General features: G+C 43.5%; 1 protein-coding gene across 1 annotated transcript in view; it reads right to left on the bottom strand.

Moving 5' to 3' along the window:
- The window catches only part of KIF26B (kinesin family member 26B), a 558,166-nt gene that overhangs the window by 166,174 nt on the left and 366,207 nt on the right, over window positions 1-25,785 (bottom strand). The window contains exon 5 of the mRNA XM_025392049.1: window positions 5,437-5,617. Coding sequence (XP_025247834.1) covers window positions 5,437-5,617 — 181 coding nt within the window. The remainder of the gene's footprint in view (window positions 1-5,436; window positions 5,618-25,785) is intronic.

Here is a 25,785-nt window from a genome sequence, read left to right as displayed (position 1 = left end):
GTTGCTCCATTCAATTTTTTATGTTCCTTCCAAATTCTAGAGCGTCTGTTCTCTTGATGCTAGGATTCACCCATCAGATTTTTCTGATTTTACCCAAATATGTTTGGGGGGAAAAGGGGTAGGTGCTGATCATAGTCGTTCTTTTGAGGCATCCCTGGAGATTGTGAAGAGAAAGACGGCTCCCTTTCCCTTCGTGCTTCATGTATTTCCTTTCAGGTATTCTTCTGGGAAGAGGAGAACCAACCAACCTACAGGTTGATTGTTATCAATCCAATATGACCGTCAGCATTACCATTCTCACTTTTAAAAATGATGATGCACCATGATGTGGCTGCAGAGCCATACACTTAGCAAGTCAAACAGATAACATGCTTTGCTCTGAAAGCTTGTAATCCAAGACAAAAAGCTCTGACATTAAGCTGTGACATACCAACAAATGAACCTTAAACATGGATGTTAAATAATTGTGCAAACAAATTTCATGAAGAACGTTGACTGACTTAGGAGAAGGGACCGTTTTCAAAGAGATTAGAAGCATCATTTACACATAAGCCAAATCAGTGAAATATAAATGGGGACTAAGCTGCTTTGATCCACTAATCATCTTTATCTGTTTATTAAGAATATCTCTATAAGACTACTTAGTAGTATAATTTCTTTATGTAACTTGAAAGTGAGACAGAATCATTTTAAGCCTACAATCCTGACTTTTCCTTAAACCAGACTGTCCTTCATATTGGCCCAAATTGGTGAGCTTTCTAAGACTGACTGGAATAAAGCACTAAGTTATAAATGCCGTAAGGACAGGTGCTCTGCTTTGTCCATTATTTCAAACCTAAGCCTACTGCTCAGCACAGTACCTGACACATAGGAGGTGCTTAGTAAATATTTGCTGTGGGCCAGGCATGGTGGCTCACGCCTGTAATCCCAACACTTTGGGAGGCCGAGGTGGGCAGATCACTGGAGGTCAGTAGTTTGAGACCAGCCTGGTCAAGATGGAGAAACCCCATTTCTACTAAAAACACAAAAATTAGCTGGGTGTGATGGTGCATACCTGTAATCCCAGCTACTCAGGAGGCTGAGGCAGGAGAATGGCTTGAACCCGGGAGGTGGAGGTTGCAGTGAGCCAAGATTGTACCACTGTACTCCAGCCTGGGGGACAGAGCGAGACTCTGTCTCAAAAAAACAAACAAAAAAAACAAAAACAAACAAACAAACAGAAAACATTGCTGTGTATCAGGAAACATTCGAGGGGCAGAGGATCCTGCGATGTTGTGTGTGTGTGTGTGTGTGTGTGTGTGTGCGTGTGCATGCCTCAACTCCAAGTACAGGGAAGTTACCTCCATTTCTTCCATCTCCATGGCCTCCAGAAAAGCTTTTGCCTCAAGAGGTGCTCAGTGGCCAGCAATGACTCCCTGGTGGTGGTTGGGGAGTGGGGTTGTTGCTGGAAACGGCAGGGAGTGGGAAGGAGGGAAAGGATGGGATAGCACACCTCCCTTCTCCCTCATTCTCTGTATCTATTCTAGGCTGTTATTCCCCTTCCTCCCCCAGTTCTGACTCTGAAAAGTATGTCTTTCCCCACTGGACACAGGCAACTGGTTCCCAACGTTATTGTGCTACCACTGTGGTCCCATGACACTCTTGCCTCCACCTCACATTGTCAAGGTCATGTTTATCTAGCGACAGCCGGTGATACAGTAGGAAATAAAATGGCCAAAAGGTCCTGACTTCTTGCCCTGCTTCTGGAGTCACTGGAAAACCTGTTACCTTCACCGGGTCTCAGTTTTCTTATTTACTAAATAAGAAGTTGCTCTAAATAAACCCATGAAATCCGTTCCTATGGAGGAAGACCTCCCAGGTTTCCAGAGGAAGGTGGTGGGTGGCCGAGGCCTGAGGGGCAGTGGTCGGGCTGGGTGACAACACTCTCACCTTCAGGGCCATCTCAAGCATTGGCGATTCCTGCTCCCCTCCTCCTCTCTGGGAGGCTCCAGGTCAGGTTTAAATAATCAATCAACTTGCTTTTGGGAATTCAATCAAACTTGTCTACCTCAAACCTGCTGATTTATATATAGCACTAATTATTTATGTTCTATATTAAACTCCACTGTATTTCTTGGTGATATTAAAATATAAATTATGCAACAGAGATAAATTGAGGGAAATTTTTCCACATGGGTATAAAGAACTGCTGTTCCTAATTATGGTGCGATATCAGTAGAGGTGGAAAAAGCAGGAGTCTGGGAAGAAGGGCCTTTACTGAGGTCAGGCAGTTTGGCGTCCATATGGTAGGGCAGAGTAAGAGCCTGCTGAAATGGAGGAACCAGATGCTCTGTGCAGGAACAGGCAGGGTCTTGGTAACTTCTTGTTCCTTTTTTTTTTTTCTCTTTTTTATTGAGACAGAGTCTCACTCTGTCGCCAAGGCTGGAGTACAGTGGTACAATCTCTGCTCACTGCAACCTCCACCTCCCAGGTTCAAGCCATTCTCCTGCCTCAGCCTCCTGAGTAGCTGGGATTACAGGTGCGTGCCACCGTACTTGGCTAATCTTTGTATTTTTAGGAGAGATAGGGTTTCACCATGTTGGTCAGGCTGGTCTTGAACCCCTGACCTCGTGATCTGCCTGCCTCAGCCTCCCAAAGTGCTGGGATTACAGGCGTGAGCCACCATGCCCGGTCAACTTCTTGTTTCAATCATGGTACACTTTCTCTCCAACTGTCACTTCCTCCCCCTCACTGTCACCCATCCCCCAGAAGCCTGAGCAGGACAGGAGGATGGACTCAGCTGCCATGTGGCCACTGGTCAGATGGAAGCCACACCTTCTGTTATGTTCTGTGACCCCAGGCTGATGCCCCGCTCCAAGACACAGTCCCATGGGTGAACTCAGGGCTTTGATTGCATTTTGGATTGCAAATGAGTGAGAGAGATATCTTTAATTTAAAAAAAAGTGTGAAATGCAAACTTTAGTTTACTAACAAGCATAACTCTTCATTGTAAGGCCCCTTACCTGTGGTCACTACATATGGTATATCATGAAATCAAGATTGGACCAGTGTCCTTTGCCCCCCAAACTATTTTTGTGTCAGTGCTGGGTCATCCTACTGGCTGGGACACTCTGCTGTTTTGGTCCCTGGCCTTGGCACCCTGATGTCCTCGTCTCAGAATTCCAGGGAAGGCATTAGGGATAGAGGAGGAGAGGTCAGAGCCACCTGAAGATGCATCCACATCAACCCTTTTAGGAACCACAGACAAGGCCAGTACTGTAGATGCAGGAGGACGGTTTCTGATGTGCTTCATTTTGAGGTGCCCTGGATAGGGCTGTATTGGGATACATGAGCACCCCAGGTTGGCTAATCATCTGACACCTTTTCAAGGGGATACCACCTAAATATTTGCTTACACTTATTCAGAACAGAAGTGGGGTGTGGCTCAGAGCACAGGAGGGGAAGGTCGCTGCACTGACAGCTTGATTTCACTGTGTCCAGGGCAGTTCAGCTCCGGCACCGAAGTTCCAAATCCCTCTTTGCAAAACAAGAGTGCCCATGTATACTTAAAAGCAGTTGAGATGGCACATTTTATGTTATCTCTATCTTACCACAATTAAAAATAAAAAATGTAAAAAAGAATAGAAGATCCCAGCAGTTACTTGGACCCACCCTCCACAGAAGGCAGCGTATCAACCATCCACGATCACACTCGTGTGCCCCTGCGGGGTACCACGGCCCCTCCTCGGGGGCTCCCACCCACTGAGTCCTCTCCTGGATAGGAGTCCTGGTCCACACTGTTTTGTTCCATCTGCTTCCATGTCCAGTGACGCTGGGGCAGGCCCTACAGACAGCCCAGGCGGCCGCCCTGCCTCCGGTGTTTCTTTACTGCGGGGCCTGGGAAAGCCCTCAGCGAAAACCATCTGCCCTGCCCACCGCCATGGAAACTCTGCGACTGGATGCTTCCCGTCAGAGGAAGGACTGCTCTGTTCAATGTAAGTTTTTAAAACATAGAGACACTCTGTGACCCAGGCTGGAGTGCAGTGGCATGATCATTGCTCACTGCAGCCTCAAACTCCTGGGCTCGAGTGATCCTCCCTCCTTAGCCTCCTGAGTAGCCGGGACTACAGGCATCTGCCACTGTGCCCGGCTGACTTTTAAATATTTTGTAGAGACAGGGTCTTGCTACGTTACCCAGGCTGGTCTCGAACTCCTGGCCTCAAGTGCTCCTCTTGCTGTGGCCTCCCAAAGCTCTGGGATTACAGGTGGGAGCCACTGTGCCCGAACTATTCAATGTAATCTTGACATTTAAACTCTTCTTGGGGAAAAGTACCACATGAAGTTAATACCTTCCCAACAAGGTGGTGAGATTGAGGGTGGGAGAGGATGGAAGGACACGGGAGAAACTGGGGAAGGAGAAAAGAAGAGAGGGTAGAGGTTGTAAGGGGAGACTCCAGAGAGACACAGGCCTTCTGATGCCCAGAGACCCAGGCACGACCGTGTTTGGGTACCCAGGGGACGATGCCCAGAGACCCAGGCAGGACCGTGTTTGGGAACCCAGGGGACTGGCAGTCTGCGATCTGAACAGGTAGAATCTCAGTCCGCACAGTTTAGTAGTTGCTCTGGAGCTTCAGCAAGACTAGCAACTCCGGCCAAATGCAGCCCAGGGCCGGAGTCACGCTAAGTCTGCAAAGGACCGGTGGGGTCGTGTGCGCCACTCCTATTTTTGATAAAAATGGAAAATAAAACCGCCACCTCTTTCTTTCACTACATGTTTGTATAAGCCGCGGCATATTCACCAGTGATGAGTAAACCATAAGTTACTTCACCCAAACGCTTTCCTCGGAAGGGAGAAAGAATTTAGAAATGACATTTAAAAATAAAGATATCCCAAATGTAGCTGAGCAATGGCTTGTAAGCATGATCCTACATCTCTTTCTAAGCATTTGTAACAATTCGAAATTGCCCTTGTTGGCTAGAAAGGCATGATTGCAAACGCTCCTCACGAATCCCCTCGGTGTTCTGGTTCAAAGCAGGAGTCGGGATTTCTCTGAAGGGGAAGGAAAAACCCAAAAGTGTCACAGGGAAATTACGAGGCCTTGTTACATCTCATTTCTGTACCTTGTACTGTGGCTTCCCTCGGTCTCCTGCCCCTGCCTCGATACTTTGTGCCTTTATGTCTTTTCTTTAAATGGCTATGATTCTGTCAAACAATGCCAAGCTTATTTTTCCCACCAAAAGCAAATCAGTTCTCTTACAATTTGCATGTCTTAGTTTACTACTTAGTGTATGCAACGCATGACAATTTTCAGGACTTTCAAATGAATTTCATGTTGCCTCCTTCTCTCCCTGGTGCCGTCTTATTTTAATACATTGGAGCCCTCGTTTTCTTCTTCCTGAAACTTGATCCAGAACCTCGCACACTGGGCAGATGGCAGGGACGGCGGATGGTCCTACCTTGCCCAGCCCCGGGGTGTCCTTCACCTTGTTGACAGCCCTCAGCAGACAGGGCGGGGCTGGGGGAGGGGAGGTCTGCAGAATCCCACTGAAACTGGTGGCAAAGAGCGGTGGTTCGGCAGCGGAAGAAGTGGGCCGATGTTTCTTCTTTTTAGAAGACAGATTTAACTTCTGGGCAGCTCTGGAGGGGAAAACATAAGAAAGGAACAATAAGGGGAAAATGACTGTACAATCAGATATGCTAGGCTTACTTCGTTTTTTTTCTCTTAAAAAACCCCTCGTTCTTACTGAGGCGTAATCATTCCTTCTCTCCTCCTGCTCAGTGTCCTCTGTAGCAGTGCACTGAACGAGCTACCCAGTCATTTATACAGCAAAAGGAAAAACAAAGCCATAAAATAGCAGGATTCTGCAACCGTGATTTACAAAGAATTGTTTGTTATCCACCAATGTTGAGCTTAAGCAGAAGAAAGCTGGGCATCTTTGGGGATAAACGGCACCCATTACGTTCATCACTCTACCGATGAATCACTTCTCTGGCATACACTCAAGTGCGAGACCTCATGAGCTAATCAAAAAACTCTAACACCTTGTAAAATCCAAACCAGTCTGATGAAGAACCATGTGGAGACCAGTCGAGGCATGCTCTGTACAGGGCACTGGAAAAACACAAGCCCCAGTGCAACAGAAACAATCAAACTGGTTTTAGAAATATAACACCAAACCAGAGGTGAACTCCAGCCAGGGTGAAGGGTGCTGAGACTGTGGGCTGCTCACATAGATAAGAGGATACTGTGCAGGGTGTAGGGTGCTGAGACCGTGGGCTGCTCACATAGATAAGAGGATGCTGTGCAGGGAGGTCTTTAAATACAAAATGCAATTCATGGGTGACCGCAAGGAGTAAGGGGTCAAAGCACTAAAGGGGGTACAGAGTGTGCAGGGAAAGGTGGGAGGGGAGGCGGCCAGCATCATTCATAACACAGGCTGTTTAAATGACATCGTACAACATTCAAGTATCCTGTAACACTTAAAACACAATAATCTTGGCCAGGCATGGTGGCTCACACCTGTCATCCCAGCACTTTAGGAGGCCGAGGCAGGCGGCTCGCCTGAGGTCAGGAGTTCGAGACCAGCCTGGCCAACATGGTGAAACCCCATCTCTACTAAAAATACAAAAATTAGCCAGGCGTGGTGGCATGCACCTGTAATCCCAGCTACTCAGGAGGCTGAAGCAGGAGAATCGCTTGAACCCGGGAGGCGGAGGTTGCAGTGAGCCCAGATAGCGCCATTGCACTCCAGGCTGGGCCACAGAGCGAGACTCCATCTCAAAAGAAAAAGCAAAACAAAACCATGATAATCTCATCACAGAAAAGAAGAAAAGAGGGGAAGGGGCAGTGTGAGGTAAAGGCATTTCACAGACTCTTAATATACTCATTTCTGGATTAATTCTTGATGTTTAAACACTAAACTCCTATTCTAAGAATTCTAATTTCCTCATCAAATGTTCGAAACATTTGAGCTGCCACTTTAAATGAAAGGACCACCCTGACTTTATTCTACTGATTAAAACCTTGTAATTCATCCAATGTTCTTACCGATCGCAGAGCACATCATGAGAGAGGCAGGTCGGAAAGACAAAAGCAACACCATTTGCACCGCCTCTCCCTCCCCAGCCCCAGTCTCTTTTAATGGTCTGGGATAGTTGGTTTTAATTCTGTGTCATTAAGTGTCAGGCTTTTGACAAATTGCGAGCTAAAAAATTGCCACTGCACAAATATATCAAACGGTGTTACCATTTCAAAGCTTAATTTTTCTCATCTGTAAAACTGAAAATCTATTTCACAAGAGTGAAATACAGGGGATGAGATAAGTGAGGAACTACCGATTTTGATGGGAAGATACCCTAAGTCACCCTATGGAAGGATGATGAGAAAGGGAAAGCACGGGACACTTTCTCTTTTCAACCAGTACGAAGAAAAAACTAGGAATACTTTTTTTCATGATTTCATTGCTACCCTTCCTGGCACTTTCCTTCTAAAATCAAGGGTGAAATGGAATTACTCAATGACTAGTCATTCCTTTTGAGATTCTCTCCCTAAATGAACAGTGACTCATCCCAGGTCAGTCACTGGCACGAGGCATCACGTGGCCTTCTGACACCTGCATGCACCTCTGCTCAGTGATCCCTCCCTGCTTTCAAGCCAGACTGCCTATGTCTCAGAGGACTAGAAGAAGGAAGATGGTGATCTGCTAGGAACTAAAAGGTGCTGTTTATCCATCTACATTCAGGGTTCCTTTTCACAGTGTAAAAAGAACCAGGTGGCCGGGCGCAGTGGCTCACGCCTGTCATCCCAGCACTTTGGGAGGCCGAGGCGGACGGATCACGAGGTCAGGAGATCAAGACCATCCTGGCTAACACGGTGAAACCCCGTCTCTACTAAAAATACAAAAAATTAGCCAGGCGTGGTGGCGGGCGCCTGTAGTCCCAGCTACTCGGGAGGCTGAGACAGGAGAATGGCCTGAACCTGGGAGGCGGAGCTTGCAGTGAGCCGAGATCGTGCTACTGCACTCCAGCCTGGTGACAGAGCTAGACTCCGTCTCAGGAAAAAAAAAAAAAAGGACCAGGTGATGGCTATGGTTCCCACTCCCCTACCTGCTGGGGTTCCCAGTCCACGTGGAGAGACAGACAGGGGAAGGGAGTGACACCGAAAGGCAGCTTAAAACAGGCAGTAGCCTGATGGCTTTTTCCTTTTCTTATCTCTGCCACCCATGCCCACCCCACACATGCCCTGCCGCGGAGAAAAGCAAGGATCCTTGAAAGTAAAGCACACTCCAGGATATCCCTCCAAGGCTTCCCTCCTCCCTCTCCCTCCTACAAACTTTCACGCGACTAGATCATTCCCAACAGCACACAGATGTGTTGTTACTTCTCTCATCTTAAAAAATAAAACAGCCGGGCGCGGTGGCTCAAGCCTGTAATCCCAGCACTTTGGGAGGCCGAGACAGGCGGATCACGAGGTCAGAAGATCGAGACCATCCTGGCTAACACGGTGAAACCCCGTCTCTACTAAAAAATACAAAAAACTAGCCGGGCAAGGTGGCGGGCGCCTGTAGTCCCAGCTACTCGGGAGGCTGAGGCAGGAGAATGGCGTGAACCTGGGAGGCGGAGCTTGCAGTGAGCTGAGATCCGGCCACTGCACTCCAGCCTGGGCGACAGAGCCAGACTCTGTCTCAAAAAAAAAAAAATAAATAAATAACAAATCCTTCTCCTGATTCTTCTTCCCCAGCCAGCTACTGTTCTACTTCCTTGCCCATCCTGGCAGCAAAACTCAGGGAAAGTGTCTCTATGCTGGCCTTGTCCAGTCCCTCTCCTTCCACTATCGATAAGCTCATTTCATTCAGGCATGTGTCCCACGACTCATCTGAAACTGCTCTTGTCTGGGCTCCTGATGACCACCGTGATTGCTCAAGTTAATGGTTCTCAGCCCCGTCTTGACCAATCAGAGCCCTCAGTAGGTCCTTCCTCCTTGATACACTTTCTGCTAGGTTTCTAGGACACCCTGGCCATTCCTTTCCAGTTTCCTTTGCTGGTTCCTTCTCTTGTGCCCAGCCTCTTAATGATGGCGGCCTCAGGGCTCAGCCCTCGTCCTCTTTACTGCTGCACTCAATCCCTTGGTGTTTTCTTCCAGGATCATGATTTAAATAACATCCTGAATGCCTAGGATTAATCCATTTTTATTTCCAGCTTAGATCCCTCTCTGGAACTCCTTATTTATGTATCAAAATTACCTCTTCAACAATTCCACTTGGATATCTAACAAACATCTCAAGCTTGCCATCTCTAAAACTGAAGTCCTGATTTTTTTTACCTGCAACGCTGTTACACATTCAGCCTTTCCTGTATCAGAAAATGGCAATTCCATCCTTCTAATGACTTCTTTGATGTTGACCTCTCTACTTCTCACACATCTAATCCATCAGGAAGTTTCGTTGGCTAAAACTTCAAAGCAGATCTATGGTCCAACCACCTCTCACCACCTTGACTACCATCTTGGTCAGAGCCACAGACTTCTCTTGCTGGATTGCTGCCACAGTCTCCTAACTTGTCTCCCATCTTCTGTACCCACTCTCCACCTGTCTATTCACACAGAAGCCAGAGTAACTTTTAAAATTTAAGTCTGCTCAAGGCCCTCCATTTGACTCTCCATATCACTCAGAATAAAAGCCAAAGTACTTGCAGTGGCCTATGAAGCCCCTATGGTCTGTCCCCTTCCCCCCATATCCCTCAGACCACCTTTCCTACTACTTTCTTCTTTGATGATTGGCTCCAGTCATCCTAGCCTCCAAATACTCTTGGTCCAATCCCCATCTCGGGGCCTTTGCACAGGCTCTTGTGTCAGCCTGGAATGCTCTGCCCAGATGGAGACGGGCATATGGCTCACTCCCTCATCTCCTTTAAATCTTCGCTCAAATGTTACCTTATCCATGAACCTACCTTGCCCGTCATGGCAGACAGTACTTTCCAAAGAGGGCTGCATCCATGTGTCTCCCACATGCACTTCTTACAACCTGACACTGATACTCTCCCCTTGACAGGTAGGGGTCTATGTTCCTTCTTGAACCCAAGAAAAACTCTGAAACTGCCCTGGCCACAGAATGTCATGGAAGTGATGCTGTAGAGCTTCTGAGCTTCAGACACAAAAGGCAATAATGGCCTCTCCCCGGATCTCTTTCTTGAGACACTCACCCTGGGAACGCAGTTCCCATGCTGTGAGGAAGCCCAGGTCACATGCAGAGGGTCATGTGGAGAAGAACCGAGGACCACAGAAGATGGTCCTCAACTGCCAGACATACGAAAGAATGAGCCTTTAGATTATTCCAGATGCCATCCTTCAAGTCTTCTGCCTGAGGTCCCAGACGTCATGGGACAGAGATAAATCACAGCCACTAAATCTTATCTGAAATTTAGATCCCCAGCAACCACGAGAGATGATAAATGATCTTTGTTGCTTTTAGCCACTAAGTTTTGGGGATAATTTGTCACACAGCCACAGTAAAAAAACAAACAAACAAACAAAAAAAAAAACAAAAACAAAAACCACTCACTCCTAGACTCCTAATTTCCTTTATCTTGGTTGTTCATAACCATGACACCTATTATCTTGTAACACAGCAGATGCTTTACTTCGTTACCATGTGTATTGCTTACTATCTGTTTTCCCTCTAGAATGTAAATTTTAGCAGGGAAGAGAGCTCACGGTATGTTTTGAATGAATGAACGAAGACGAGAGGAGCTGGGGATATTTACCCAGAGAAAAGAAACCTGGAGAAAGAGGAAGGAAAGAGTCTTTCAAAAAACTGTCTTTAAAGAAGTGAATAAATGACATGTGGAAGGAAGTATCTTTCAAGCAAGGATGCCAGATACTTTCATAAGCCATTTTTTTGAATCTCAAAAGCCCTTGTGAGCAGAACAATATTACCCCCATTTAACAGACAAACAAATGAAGCTCAAGGCAGTTAAATCCTGAGGCCCTTCTGACCTAGTTTGAACATCCAGCTTCCGAGGTGCTAGGTAGATAATCTTAGGCAAGTTACCTAAATTCTGATAATGTTTATAAAGGCCTAAGCACAGTGCCTGGCACATTGTTGTCACATGACAATGCTATCACCATCATCACGACTATTATAAATATGATTATCAAGCCTCAGTTTCTGCGTAGTAAGATGAAGCAAAAATAATACCTACATTTTTAGAGTTTTTATGAGAATTTAATGACAGTACATGTAAAGCGTTTAGTACACTAATCAATGATCCTTTGAAAGAATATAATCAATAAGAAGTAGTAGAGCCGAGGCTGAATCTGGTCTGTGTGTCCTGTATTGTACTGTTTTATATCTGAATAGGGGTTAAATCTATATAATACAGGTACCAAAGCAGTAGGTGAAACGTAAAAGCATCTTTAGCTTGATAAGAGACATTTTTCCAAAAATTGGAGTAACCCACTAGTGATGCGTCGGCTTCATAAAATAGTGAGTGTTTTTTGTCACAGAAAATATCCAAATGGTGGGTAGAAAACCACTTACCGGGAATATGAGGGAGAGGGACGCGTGCAGTGGGGAACCTGAATGGTTTCCAGTACAGAGATTCTGCAATGGCTCCTGGACTCTACTCCATTTAGCAAAGCCTCTGTTGGCTTCAATGCAGAAAAACAGTGATAGAAGAAGTCATCTTGAGAATACATATAAAATTATTTTCCTAAAACTTGTGTATAAAATAAATATATCGGGAAATTTTCAGAATACTAAAAATTAATATCAATCACATTTGTATAGCCATAGATTCTATAATGGCTTTTTATTTTATCTTTGACATCATTATAACCAGCTGTTTGATCTTTATTTTATATATTCCAATTTCTTAGAGGTCAGCAGCTTCTGTTCTTCATACAGCACTTCAATGACACAGAGAAGAGAAGGTTAAGGTTGAGAAATCATTCATGTATAATTGTATTATTCAGGGACATAAAGGAGAGGAAGTCATGAAAGAACTGAAAAGGTAAAGATGGCCGGGCACTGTGACTCACACCTGTAATCCCAGCACTCTGGGAGGCTGAGGTGGGCAGATCACTTAAGGTCAGGAGTTTGAGACCAGCCTGACCAACATGGTGAGACCCCCATCTCAACTAAAATCCAAAAACTAGCCAGGCATGGTGGCACATGCCTGTAATGCCAGCTACTCGGGTGGCTGAGGTGGGAGAATCACTTGAACCTGAAGGCAGAGGTCATAGTGAGCCGAGATCGTGCTGCTGCATTCCAGCCTAGTGACAGAGCAACGCCCCATCTCAAAAAGAAAAATAAAGAAAAGGTAAAGACATTTTGACTAGAAGTATATTTTATGTAATTAATGCCTGATAAGTTCTTTCTTTCATAGGGGAAAAAAAAAAAACAACAGACAAATGGGTTGTTTTATGATTTCCAGTAGCAGAAAAAAATAGCTTAAAATCTACCATAAGCAATATTTACTTGTCTTGTTCTTACCGAGGATAGTACAATACATTTCCTAAAGCTGTTTATCCCAGCATACATCTTTAAACATCCATTAGCTTCATATAATTATCTGTGCCTTATTTCAAGGAAAAAGTCTCTCTAGCAGGATGAAATTAATATTTCCTGAACACCTATTAAAAAAAAAAGTGGGCCAGGAGTGATGGCTCACGCCTGTAATCCCAGCACTTTGGGAGGCCAAGGCAGGCAGATCACAAGGTCAGGAGTTCAAGACCAGCCTGGCCAACATGGTGAAACCCCATCTCTACTGAAAATACAAAAATTAGCCAGGCGTGGTGGCACACACCTGTCCTAGCTACTCAGGAGGTTGAGGCAGGAGAATTGCTTGAACCTGGGAGACAGAGGTTGCAGTGAGCCAAGATCACACCACTGCACTCCAGCCAGGCGACAAAGCGAGACTCTGTCTCAGACAAAAACAAACAAACAAACAAACAAACAAAAAAAAACAGTGGTGCCACACTGAGCATTATCAGGCAGTGAGGAGAAGAGCAGTAGCCTGTCCTTGGCTAGAATGTCCCAGTGAACTCAGGCCTTGCCTTCCCTCTGAGTGCCAGTCCTTTCTCTCCATAGCCTCACTCATCTCACACAAAAGACAATTCTCCTAATGCATCAATATGACAATATCTGAATTCAAGGATCAGTTTAGAACTGAAATGACCTTCACAATAGGGTGGTTACTTGCTCTCATTGGCCAGATCTCCCCAAACCTAAAAAAATGAGGTCCATACTTATCTGGTGGATTCAATGGGTTTAAGTGCAGGGAAAGTCTTAGGTCTTGGTCATATAGATTAGAGGGGGAACTCGATTTTGACTTTTTTTTTGTAATTGTGTAATAGACTATTTGTCAGACTCTTACCCTGGATTGTGAGAATTGGAGGGGGTTAAAATGGAAAACCCCTCATTCTAAGTGCATCTCATGAGAATTAAATTGAAACCTCCTATCCTTAGTGTCTAAAGATTACTAAAATATTGACCTAGCAATCTTTTAAAAATTATTGGCTTCATGAAGAATAGAACTTTCCTTAGGGCACAGACAGGAAAATCAGGCAATACGGTCATTTTTAAGGACCTCTACATCTTTAAACGTTTTAGGAATACTGTATGTTCCTAACCCTATCCTAAGAATATTTCATCTTGTCTGAGGGTTGCTCAAGTGTGGGATACTCAAATAGGTGGGTAAAATGTTTATAAAAATTAAGAGGTCATTCGAGCTCCACTAAATCCAACCCAGGTAATTGATGGGTGAGATATCACTTGAAAAACCATGAGACTCTCAGAGCCGCTGCACCTGCCGAACAGAAAGGGTCCTGACCAGGACGGGGTGGTGGATGGACAGTCTCCCCTGTCAGCGTGCAAAGGACAATCCAGGCTGCCATTTCATGTGAAAATGGTCAGTGCTGCCGTGGGCTGCCATGGCTCACGTGCCATTATAGAACTATGTCAATGTTCTGAGGATTAAGGCTATCTGACAATGAGCAACAACATCACAGATTACAGCAGCCCCTAGAAAAACCATCCGGTCAATGACACAGGGGGAGAAGACAATAAAACAGATTATAAACAGCAGGGATAGGCAACAAGATCCTATGTTCTGAGGCAGAGCTTCCAGACACAGTGAAGCTACTCATCCACATGTAATGAACACCATTAATGCTTTATTGTGAAATAACACCTACTTAAAAGTATTTGGGTGTAGCCCAGAAACATGCTAGTCATTCTGGAACTTTCCATATCGGGACTAAGAGCATCAGCCTTCACCTTTGTATTTTCTAATTGGCTGTCAGGGAGGTCATTTCTATGTCTCTAGAGACTGAAAAGCATATGGGACTGGGGTTTTTTTAAATTTTTATGCAAATCATCTATTTCATGAGTGCAGGAAAGTAATTCAGGACATGACTTCAAATAAAATGTTTACTGCTAGGAGGCAAACATGGTGACCATTAGCCTCAAACAATATCATGTTAAAATACTACAGCCAGGCACTGTTGTCATTTGGAAATGGATTGACATTTGCATGTTAATGCACAGTGTTAACCAGTGGTAATCACTGCTGTGAATTTACCCTTAAAAATGTTCCCCTCACGCCTGTAATCCCAGCACTTTGGGAGACCGAGGCGGGTGGATCATGAGGTCAGGAGATCGAGACCATCCTGGCTAACACAGTGAAACTCCATCTCTACTAAAAATACAAAAAAGTAGCCAGGCATGGTTACCAGCTACTCGGGAGGCTGAGGCAGGAGAATGGCGTGAACCCCGGGAGCCGGAGCTTGCAGTGAGCCGAGATCGCACCACTGCACTCCAGCCTGGGCGACAGAGCGAGACTCCGTCTCAAAAAAAAAAAAAAAAATTTTCCCCATGCTTCAACGATTATACAAGTTGCCCTCACCAATGACTGCAGCCCTCGTGGATCATTGTCCTTTCCCTTGAAGTCTTACAGCAGTTGTCTTTTTGTTGTTTGTTTTCTTTTGTTTTTTCCTGAAGGACAGGGTCTCGCTCTGTCACCATGCTGGAGTGCTGTGGCACGATCATAGCCCACTGCAGCCTCAAACCTCTGGGCTGAAGTGATCCTAGAGAGTAGCAAGGACTACAGGTGTACAGGCACCATCATGCCTGGCTAACTGAAAACGTTTTTTTTTTTTTTTGGAGAGACAGCATCTCACTTTGTTGCCCAGGATGGTCTTGAACTCCTCGCCTCAAGTGATCTTCTCATCTCAGCCTCCCAAAGTGCAGGAATTACAGGTGTGAGCCACTGCACCTGGCCAGCAGTTGGTCTTGAGATGATCTATCTTATGCTTTAATGCTTAATGAGACAGTGCTTGACCATGTGGCCTTTTGCTTCTGTCTCACCACCGTCACTGCACTGCTCACTTATTCAGGGTCCATGCCGTGTGTTTACTTTCTTCCATAGGTGCACACCGGCCCTCTGGCTCTGTGCCCTCCTGGAGGAGGGCCTTCTTCTCAGTCAATCCAACCTTTGGAATTATACTAACAGACTCAGAGTTCCAAAATTAAGTAGCCTGGAATTCCACACAATGCTTAGACCTTGGATTTCTTTTTCCTAAAATATTTTCTATACATCATCACAACCATTCTTAATCTGGCCCTGGGAGGCAAGAAGAGAAGGTATTTGTACCACACATTACAGATTGGAAAAAAAAAAAAAAAAAAAGGAAGAAGAAGAAGAAGGCTTGGCAAGTTCCCTGACTTTAGCCATGGCCACAGGAGTGCTGACTCTCAGACCTGGGCCTAGGATTCATGTTTTCCATCCTCTAATCCTGGGCCTTTCTACTACATCATGTTAATGTTGGTAAATGAAAGCAGTTATTTTATATTATTTGGGCAAAATAAAACCAAATGATAATCATTTATCTAATAATGAAGAGAAAAAACCATTTACATATTTTTGTATGTAACTCAAATCAAATCATATTATACATAAGCACTTACCAATTACTGATCTGGTTGCTTAGCAACATACCTCCACATTATAGGGGGAAAATGTCTCAGTACAGTGAGTTAGGTCGTGGCCAGAATTAGGATATAAAAGGGAAATTATAACAACTACTACCACCACAACACCACATTATTACAGCCACCTTCTACTGCCTCCTGAACCTCCCTCCACACACACAGAAAGAATGCTGGAAGCTGCTTAAAACGAATCTCAGAGTTCCGGGAAACTCAGTCCATCAGGATTTATTGAATGATAATCATAGACAAAGAACTATGCAATCAATAAGCTACAAATATCACTACATCAATAAGCTATAAATATCACTAAAGCCATCTTTGGTTCGCCCAGCAGCTGCTCTGTATTAGAGTCTACTCCTAAACTGCACAGATGAGAAGCATCTACACCACCAAATGTTATTGATAACTTTATATTGACTCCACAGCAGAGATCGAGAACTGGGAGAAGCCTGAAGACACACAGCAGGTAAACCCACTACGGCTGAAGAGCTTTACTTTCTGGCGGGAGCTGAAAGCGTTTCCTGAATTGTGTTATCTGGGCAGCACACGTAAAAACATGTGAAGTTTGTTTTTCTGGGCCTTGCTAATTTTACTTAACACAATGACCTCCAGTTCCATCCATGTTGTTGCAAACGGCAGGATTTCATTCTTCTTTATGGCTGTATAGTGCTCCATTCTGTATATGTGCCACCTTTTCTCTATTCATTTGTCTACTGATGGATGCTTAGGTTGCTTCCAACTCTCGACTACTGCGCATAGTGCTGCAATCAACATGGGAGCTTGGCTATCTCTTCCATATACTGACCTCCTATCCTTTGGACAAATACCCAGTACTACAATTGCTAGATTGCATGGTAGTTCAATTGTTAGTTTTTTGAGAAACCTCCAAACTGTTCTCTACAGTGGTTGTACAAACCCACAGTGTACGAGGGCTCCCTTTTCTCCACATCCTCACCAGCATTTGTTATTGCCTGATTTTTGGATAAAAGCCATCTTAACTGGGGTGAGATGATAATCTCATTGTAGTTTTGATTTGCATTTCTATGATGATTAATGACATTGAGCACCTTTTCATGTACCTGTTTGCCATTTGTATGTCTTCTTTTGAGAAATGTCTATTCAGATCTTTGGCCCATGTTTAAATCGGATTATTAGATTTTTTTTCTATAGAGTTGTTTGAGCTCCTTATATATTCTGGTTATTAATCCCTTGTCAGATGGGTAGTTTGCAAATATTTTCTCCCATTCTGTGGGTGGTCTCTTCGCCTTGTTGATTTGTTTCCTCTGCCATGCAGCAGCTTTTTAACTTGACGTGATCCCGTTTGTTCATTTTTGTGTTGGTTGCCTGTGCTCGTGGAGTGTTCCTCAAGAAATCTGTGCCCAGTCCAAATGCCCTGGGGGGTTTCCTCCATGTTTCCTTTTGATAGTATAAACCAGTCTTTAAATAAAAGCTATTCAGTGTAAAACCTTCTCCTTTGTATAAAGCCAAGTACCTGTGCATATCTGCTGAGCCGAGCTCCCTGTGTGAAATAGACATTTTCATACACAAAAATAAAGCAGAAACTATTTAATTTTAAAAACAGCCATTGGCGTGGAAGGCTAAACAGAAGTACAAAGCATGAGTTTGTTATTTCCTAGCTGCGGAGATCTGGATTTTAGAAAGACCAAATAAATACTCTGTCGGTGGCAGAATCCATGGCCTTGCTGGGGGTTTTTGTCTCAGAAGTTGAAAGGGAAGCACCCTCGGCCTCTGTTTCTGATGAGTGTGTTACTGAGAAACCATCTGATGCTGTGGTTTCTCAGGGCTTGGTGAAGCTGCTGCAATGAATATTGGGATTCAAAGCATGTTAAGAATGACTCTTCCACTTGCCTTGCCAGCGGTTAACCCCTCTCGGCTCATTATACAGCAGCTGCTCAGTACCCCGCTGCCCCCTGGTCTCAGCTCACCTCTGGCCAGATGACAGCAGGATAGCAGCCACTGCAGCCGATCTTTGCAGCTGCCTTTAATAGTTTGTATGACAGGGACTCTGATGGAGCTGCCTTAATGACTAAGACGCCATCTGCAAGAGCTGGGCTTCAGGACCCAAGAGAAGGTTACGGACTTGTGCACTAACGAATCTAATTTCGTCCAGAACTTGACAAGTTGGTGCCACACTCTATGGGCACCTAAGAACGTATCGACTTTCTCATTGCACTTTTCTATTTCTGTCTGTCCAACAAACCTAGTAAGTCAGACCCAAATACTGCCTAAACAACAAGTTCTAGGTCAAGATCTAGAGAAAAACACTCATTAAAACGGAGAAGTTCTGTTTCTGAGACTTGGATGACCTCAGGAAGGTGGCAACTTGCTTTAACCCACAGCAATCACTCATATTTTTAAGAGAGAGCACGCTCCACATTTTTAAGGACATTGGAAGATGAACTAACCCAAAACATATTCCCAATTCCTGTGGAACAGAAAAGTTCAAAGGAACATATTACCAATGTATAAACTGCCTTTGATGCCGTGTGACATACGTGTTGACATGTGATTCCATAGCTTAGAGCTGCTTTATTGCCCGGGCATCAGTGTTTATCTCCACCCACACCTACCAAGCTACCCTTCCTTTTCTCCCTGCTGTCCTGGAGGGGTGGGATCCCACCTGCCAGTTCCCAGTCACAAAACTTCAGCAGGGAGGAGAAAAGTGGAAGTACGTTGAATACAGATTCCCTGGACAGTGAGAGGTAAACATTCCCTACCTGAGAAAGCACAGTGGGCAGGATCCCTCACACTACCCTACCTGTGCTGCCTGACCTCCTGACAGTGGCTGTGCACCTGGGTAACTGATGACTGGCCACACCTATACCCCAATTCTTGCTCTTGTTCCTGCTGTTTAGCCTGTGCGGAGCCTTGCGTCTCGGTCTTCCCAGATGCCCCAGCTTCCTTATTTTAGCTTCCTGATCTGCATCTTGGCTTCTCATTGCTTGCCTGACATCCACTTGCAAGCCTCAGAGCCAGCGCGGGTGGATCTCCCTGACTTTCTTTTTCACCTGCACTTAGGTGCACATGTCCTTTTCCCTGTGCCATCTGACCTTTTGACCATCAATCCTCTCTTATCCGATGCTCCCTGACTGCAGATCTTCATGTTCCTGGCCTGATCTGCCCAGCCCCAAGCCTGCTTTGTACCAGGGAAACTTAGTAGCTTCTTGCCCCTTCCTAAGTCCCACCTATAGTGTGCAATTATGCAAACTGGGCTTAACACATAAATTAAAAGAACTGTAAACACCTAAGACACCAGATCCGTTTAAACGTGCATTAAAAACCCGTCCCGAAGCCAGATATAAATGATTGTAGTTCACTGACATTATTGCTATCTTTCATGAACATGAATAACAGCGAACTGGCTGGTCTTATTAAACGGAATTGATGAAACCATGTATCTACAACCCAGCTATTTCAGTTGCCTATAAATATAGACAGAGAAAGACAATCACCGGCTAATTAAAGTCCATTCCTCATGGAATGTCAGTGCCTGATTTTTCGGCTGAGAAGCAATTGTCTATAAAATATGTATGCCTATCTTTTCTGGTTTAAGGACTATCCAACTAAAATTAAGATTCCTTCAAGGGATAAGCATATCCCAGATAATCTGATTTCAAGAATCGAATGAATCTAATGTTCTTTTCATTACACCATGCTGCCTTTTAGATGCTAGCTCCAAGTTTCTAGTTAAATCATTTATACATATGCTAATGTAATGCTCAAAGGAAGAAGCTGAATGGTCTACCATAAACAGAGAACCCACTTAAAAGCCAAGAGTGACCACTAATTCCTTTAGAGCTTTCCTTAGTATTTATCTTCCTTCGCCGTTTGATAGAAAATTATCTTGAACAGCATGAGAAACCGAAAAGAAGTTGTGCTGTTCACTTTTAATCTCTTTATTTTGAAAAGAAATAGAGTTTTATTCTCGCTTTTCCCATATTTCAATTGTGTGAAATTAAAACCTGACATGAAATTACACCCTTCAGATATAATTTGTTGCCTGAAGCAGCAAACCACTATCAAGGTGTGAGAGCTAGAAATGGGCAGCCTTTTACTAGCAGAGCAAGTAAAGCCTTTAATCCGTAACTCTTTGCTGGGTACCTGTAGCTCTTTCAGAGCAAAGCTAATTAATCGTCAATGCTGGGTGACATGCTCTGTGGTTTGGGGCTTCTTGGTTAATTAAATTTGAATATAAGAGTCTCATTTGCTAGAGGAAGTAATTTATTTTCCCCCCTTTAATTGCAATATTTTTATTTAACAAATTATTTACTGTAGTTGAAACCTGAAGAAATCAGTAAGGTTATTTCAAAGGAAAACAATTTGCCTGGGACCTCTGCATTTTACAAATATGTACCAGACACAGAAGTAGGTCAGAATTTCTGCCCTTGACTCTGCTGAAAAGCTGGACTGCACCAGGGCCTGGGCAGTCGTTTAGATGGTTGGTACCTTAGCAGCCCCACTAGAGGCAGAGAGGTAGAAATTCACAGCCCCTCCTTTCCTGTCTATGCTACCGTCAGGTTACCTGGGCTGGAGTGTTTGCAGATTGCTGAAAACCATGGCAAAATTACACTGGGCAATAAAGAACACTCATCACAGGCAGGCCCAAAAACTGTGAAACAAGGAAAGGAGGCAGCTTTTGTTTTTCATAGAGAAGAAATCTCCAGGAAGATTTAGTTCAAATTTTGTAGTTAATTGTAAAGAAACTGGGCCCTGTTAAACTGCATATTGAGCTAATGTTTACTTTAATGGACATGTTACTTGTAGGTAGGTGACATTTACAATATGTAAGGGTAATTTTTAATGCTATGGATACTGTTAGTTATTCGAATCCTAGGTTAAATAATTTCCATTTTTTTGGCAGAATGTGGAGCAAAATTACATTAGTTTAAGTACCCAGGTAGGTTTAAAATACTATCTCAACTTTACTAACACACTGTTAATTATAACTAATCTACAACACTGAATCCTTGGTTAAGAATAAAATCACTATGCCTTATATTATTATGAGAAAATAATATTTATGTTTTGATGGTGCTTCTAGGAATGGATTGTGTGAAAAGAAAATACTTGTTCTCTAAATCAGAAGCCATCCAGCTGTGTCTGTGAATATATTCAGGGGCAATTGGATAGAATGTAACTCATGTTATATAATCAATCAACCAATCAATCGTCTTTTCCTTGTGTGAATTCCCACGTTTACACAACAGCTATGCTTTGACAAGTTGCCTGTAATTTGAGATTTTATAAATTGAATCTTATTTCACATTGATTTCTATTAAAAGTTCACAGACATCTGTATGTATGTTATTCAGTTGAGAAGGGCTATAAACACTTTATCTTTAAATAACTGTGCTTTCTCTCTAGCCTGTCCAACAAATCACTAATAACAACAAACACTGAGTCGTTCAATGCTGTATTTAAAAACACACAGAACTGACTCCTAATACATGACTGACTACCAAGAAATGGCTAAGAAATATATAACATTCTTCACTTCCTACATTAGCCTTTGCCTCCATAGACAAAAATAACTTATTTTCAAGATAGACAATCTCGGCTTAGATCTTCATTTAGAGTATTTGGATATAAAAAAAATGTGATTCTGGTTTTCAGATTTGAGAATCTTCTGCATGAAGCCGGTGGCTGGAGTTATGCGAGGGGGTGAGATGACCCAGGGAGGTACAGAGTAGAAGGCGAGCAGAAGGTAACCCGTGACAGGTCCATGAAAATCCTCAATACTTCATGAGTGAATATAAAAAGAGAAGATTAAAAAGGAGCAGCCAGAGAGGTAAAGAGGAAGATGGAACAAGTGGTTAATAATGTTAAAAGCCCCTGAGAGACTAAAAAAGACAGAATACAGAGTGTCCATTGGATTAGAATTAATGAGTTCATTTTTGACCTTGAACAGAATCAGAAGAAACACGCAGTACATTTCAGTGGGTTGAGAAGTAAATGGGGGTGGAAGAAGTAAAGATAAGGGGGCCTTGGCTATTCTTTTGAGAAATTAAACTATGAAAGAAAAAACATAAAATATTAAATTGTTAGGTATTTACCTAAATGCCTTAGATGGAATTATGAAGCTAAAATATGGCTTTGTTTTTTATAGAGGTTAATAGTTAACATAGAAGCATTCATTAAAAAACAGTTATTTAGCTTATAAAATTAAAGAAGATATCCTTCATCTTGTTATCCATGCATTTATTTACTCATGTTATTCCATAAACATTGATTGAATACCTACTATTTATAGGTTACTATGCTTTTACCCAATGTTCTCTACATAGGGATCCATTTTTTAAAAAATTCTCAAAGGAAGACTAGGTATCTCCAGACAAATCATGTGTGTTACTTTATTGGGTAAGAATAATAGAACCTAAACCTAGTAAAAAAATACATACAGGCTTTGGAGTCAAATAGGCTTGGTTCAAATCCCGCCTCTGCCACTTACTTTGATGTGTATGAAAATAATGGCAACTACCTCAGGGTCTGTTGGGAGAATAAAGGGCATAAGGTATGGAAAAGTGGCCAGCAGAATGATCTGCACACAGTGAGAGCACAGTAAATGCTTTTTTTCCCTTCCCCTATCTTTTACTCCTTTGTGATCCATTTGCCTTAGCGTCCATAAAATTCAGAGCCTAAGAAATGTCCACGTACAATACCCGAGTTGGTCTAGGAACTGGTGTCTTTTTCTCTCTCCTTCTAGCTGGTTCCCAGTATATATTTTAAGATTTAATTTATGTTACAAATATTTAATGAGTTGTGTTACATCATTTTGGGAAAATTGGTAGGTATAAATCTTTAAACAGAAGTTATATGTGACTATTCCGTATTTATTAGTCTTCTAGGTGATTTTTTCTCACACTTTTATCAAGTTTGCTAAGAGGAGCTCACATCTAATGGAATACTGTATGCTGACATTGGATTAATCAATCCTTGTTCTTTCAAAGTTAGGTGGGTCAAAATTCGATGTTGCTATGGTCTGAATGTTTATGTCCCTCTCTGAATTCATAAGTTGAAATCCTAATCCACAAGATGATGGTATTTGGAGATGGGCATTTTAGGAGGTGATTAGGTCATGAGGGTGGAGCCCTGGTGAATGGGATTAGTGCCCTTACAAAAAGGAGCCCAGGAAGCTTGTCTGCCCCTTCTGCCATGTGAAGACACAGCGAGAAGGTACCATCTCTGAACCAGAGCGGGCCCTTACCAGACACCGAACCTGATGTTCTCTTGATCTTTAACTTCTCGGCCTCTAGAACTGTACAAAATAGACTTCTGTTGTTTATAAATTTAGAATATGGTATTTTTGTTATAACAACCCAAAGGAACTAAGACAGGTATTGTCTGTGATTCGAGGTTATCTACAAATACTCTGTTTAACTCAATCTAGAGTAGAGAATTGCTCAAGGGCACTTTTAAGCTGATGATTTCAACAGGGCTCATAAAGTCGAAAATAAAATGTGACTGGAGAAAACAACTGTGTAAATTGAGAATATGGGACGCAATAAATGCTTTAGCAAACATTATTTAGTAACAGTACTTTAGTACTTCAGAGTTCTCCCAAGAGTGGCAGAAAAGATAAATAGTCAAGGGTACAGGATGCAAAGCCAATTACCTATCTTCAAATCTCCTTTCTGCCACTCAGAGCTCTGTGGCCATGGTCAAGTTCTTTAACTATCCTGCGCCACAGTTTCCCCAGCTGTAAAACAGGATGGTAAGAGTGCCTAGCCTCATGGAATTGTTGCGAAGTTCAAATAAGATGATCAGAACCGTTCCTCACTCAGAGTAAACACCCGGTAGGTGTTTGCTCCCAGTATTGTTATAATAAAACATTAATATGAAAACTATATCCTAAGTGTCTCTTCTTAGACGTTCTTTCTTATCAGCTTCTTAGAATATGAGTCCTAAAGAGCAAGATGAAAGGGATGCCTTGGCTCTAAGCCCTACTGCATCGCGAGTCAGCTCTGAAGATTCCCCCCACACACTGTCAATATCACAACTGGCTGTAGGACATTGACTCCCATGTCAGTTTCAGGTCCTGGACATCCTGAATATAAGTTTTGGTTGTGCAGTTGGCCGAGAGGGTCTCGTTTCTAGCTAAGAAAGGACTGAAAAAAGGACATTCTCAATTTGGGCTGATAAATTGGGGTCTTCCACAGCCTTAAATCAGCTGTCAGGGAAATCTCCTGTTAGTGCAGTTACTTTGCCCTGAAAACCGCCAGCTGAAACTAGATTCTTATGTCAACCATGTGTCTGCAGTTTTTGTGTGCTGGAGGCAATTACTTACTTTGTAGTTCCTCCTCTGACAGTGTGTCCTCATGCCAGATGAATAGGGACAGGACAACTGATTGTCAACCTCACCAGGATGCTGTAGGCTGTGTTCTGAGGCACTTAGAGAGCGTGTGCGCAAAATCAATACATATGCAAAAACAAAATGCTGTGTTAAGCCAACTAACACAGCTGGCCCACAATCTAAATTGCGCACAGGCAGTATCATTTTTCTTAATGCACCGGAAATAAGTTGTCTGTGCTGGTCACAAAGGCTGATAGAGCCTGACTGCTATGTCTCTCACACCAGCCAGGTGTCTACCAGCATGGTACACGGTCAAGATGAAAAATGGACCAGTGGCTCACGCCTGTAATTCCAGCACTTTGGGAGGCCGAGGTGGGCGGATCATGAGGACAGGAGATCAAGACAATCCTGGCTAACACAGTGAAACCCCATCTCTACTAAAAATACAAAAAACTAGCCAGGCGAGGTGGTGGGCACCTGTAGTCCCAGCTACCCAGGAGGCTGAGGCAGGAGAATGGCGTGAACCCGGGAGGCGGAGCTTGCAGTGAGCAGAGATCGCGCCACTGCACTCCAGCCTGGGCGACAGAGTGAGGCTCCGTCTCAAAAAAAAAAAAAAAAGAAAAATGGACCAAAAGGGTCCAAAGCACCTTACTGCTTCTTACAATGTGCTATAATTATTTGTGTCTTCCTCGCAAGATTGAACACTTCATAAGGTCAGGAGCCATGTCTATCTTTCCTACAACTGCATTCCCCAAAATTGCCTCGTCTATAGTGGGCACTACACAAATACAGATGGGTAAGTGGATGGTCGGAACTGGCTCAAAATCACTGCCACCACTGAAGAAGTAAGCCTTGCTGCGTGTCTTCCCAACAGGGTCAGCCTGGCATCCTTCCAGTCTTCCTAGCCACGGAATGGTTGGGAAACATGGGTCTAGGTGGAGGTAGACTTAGACTCAAGGATTGCTCTAGCTCAGAGGTCTTACAAGGCTATGGTTTGGGATGTATCTGCATGTATAAGTATCTAAATATTTTCCAAAACAAGCCTGTCAGATTATATTAAAAGACTCTTCATCATCTGTAGGGAAGATGGTTATTTTTATTGTATAGAAGCATGCAATTCTGTGTATTGCTTTTTAAAAGGGTACAGCACAGTCCAACCCCTTAAGCATTCCCCAGGTTCACCAGTATCCTTGCTTTTCTGCCTCCATATCCACACCAACTAAACTACACCCTACAATGTTGCAATGATGTCATCTTATGGGTTAGGATTTCAACTTATGAATTTAGAGGGAGACACAAACATTCACACCACAGGGAACGTTCATCCTACAATGTTCCCTAACGGAAAGGCATGTGGTCAGGGCTGATCATTAATATTGTCCTTTCTGATGTAAGTTCCATGAGAGTGAGGCCTTTTGTTTTCTTAACTGCCAAGAATGGCATGCTATGCAGTGGATACTCAATAAAACACTTACAGAATGAATGAATGGATGGATGGATGGATG

The sequence above is a fragment of the Theropithecus gelada genome, chromosome 1 (genome assembly GCF_003255815.1).
Source record: "Theropithecus gelada isolate Dixy chromosome 1, Tgel_1.0, whole genome shotgun sequence".
Classification (NCBI taxonomy): domain Eukaryota; kingdom Metazoa; phylum Chordata; class Mammalia; order Primates; family Cercopithecidae; genus Theropithecus; species Theropithecus gelada.
Note: the sequence above shows the minus strand (reverse complement) of the source record. Positions and strands in the feature narration are given on the sequence as shown.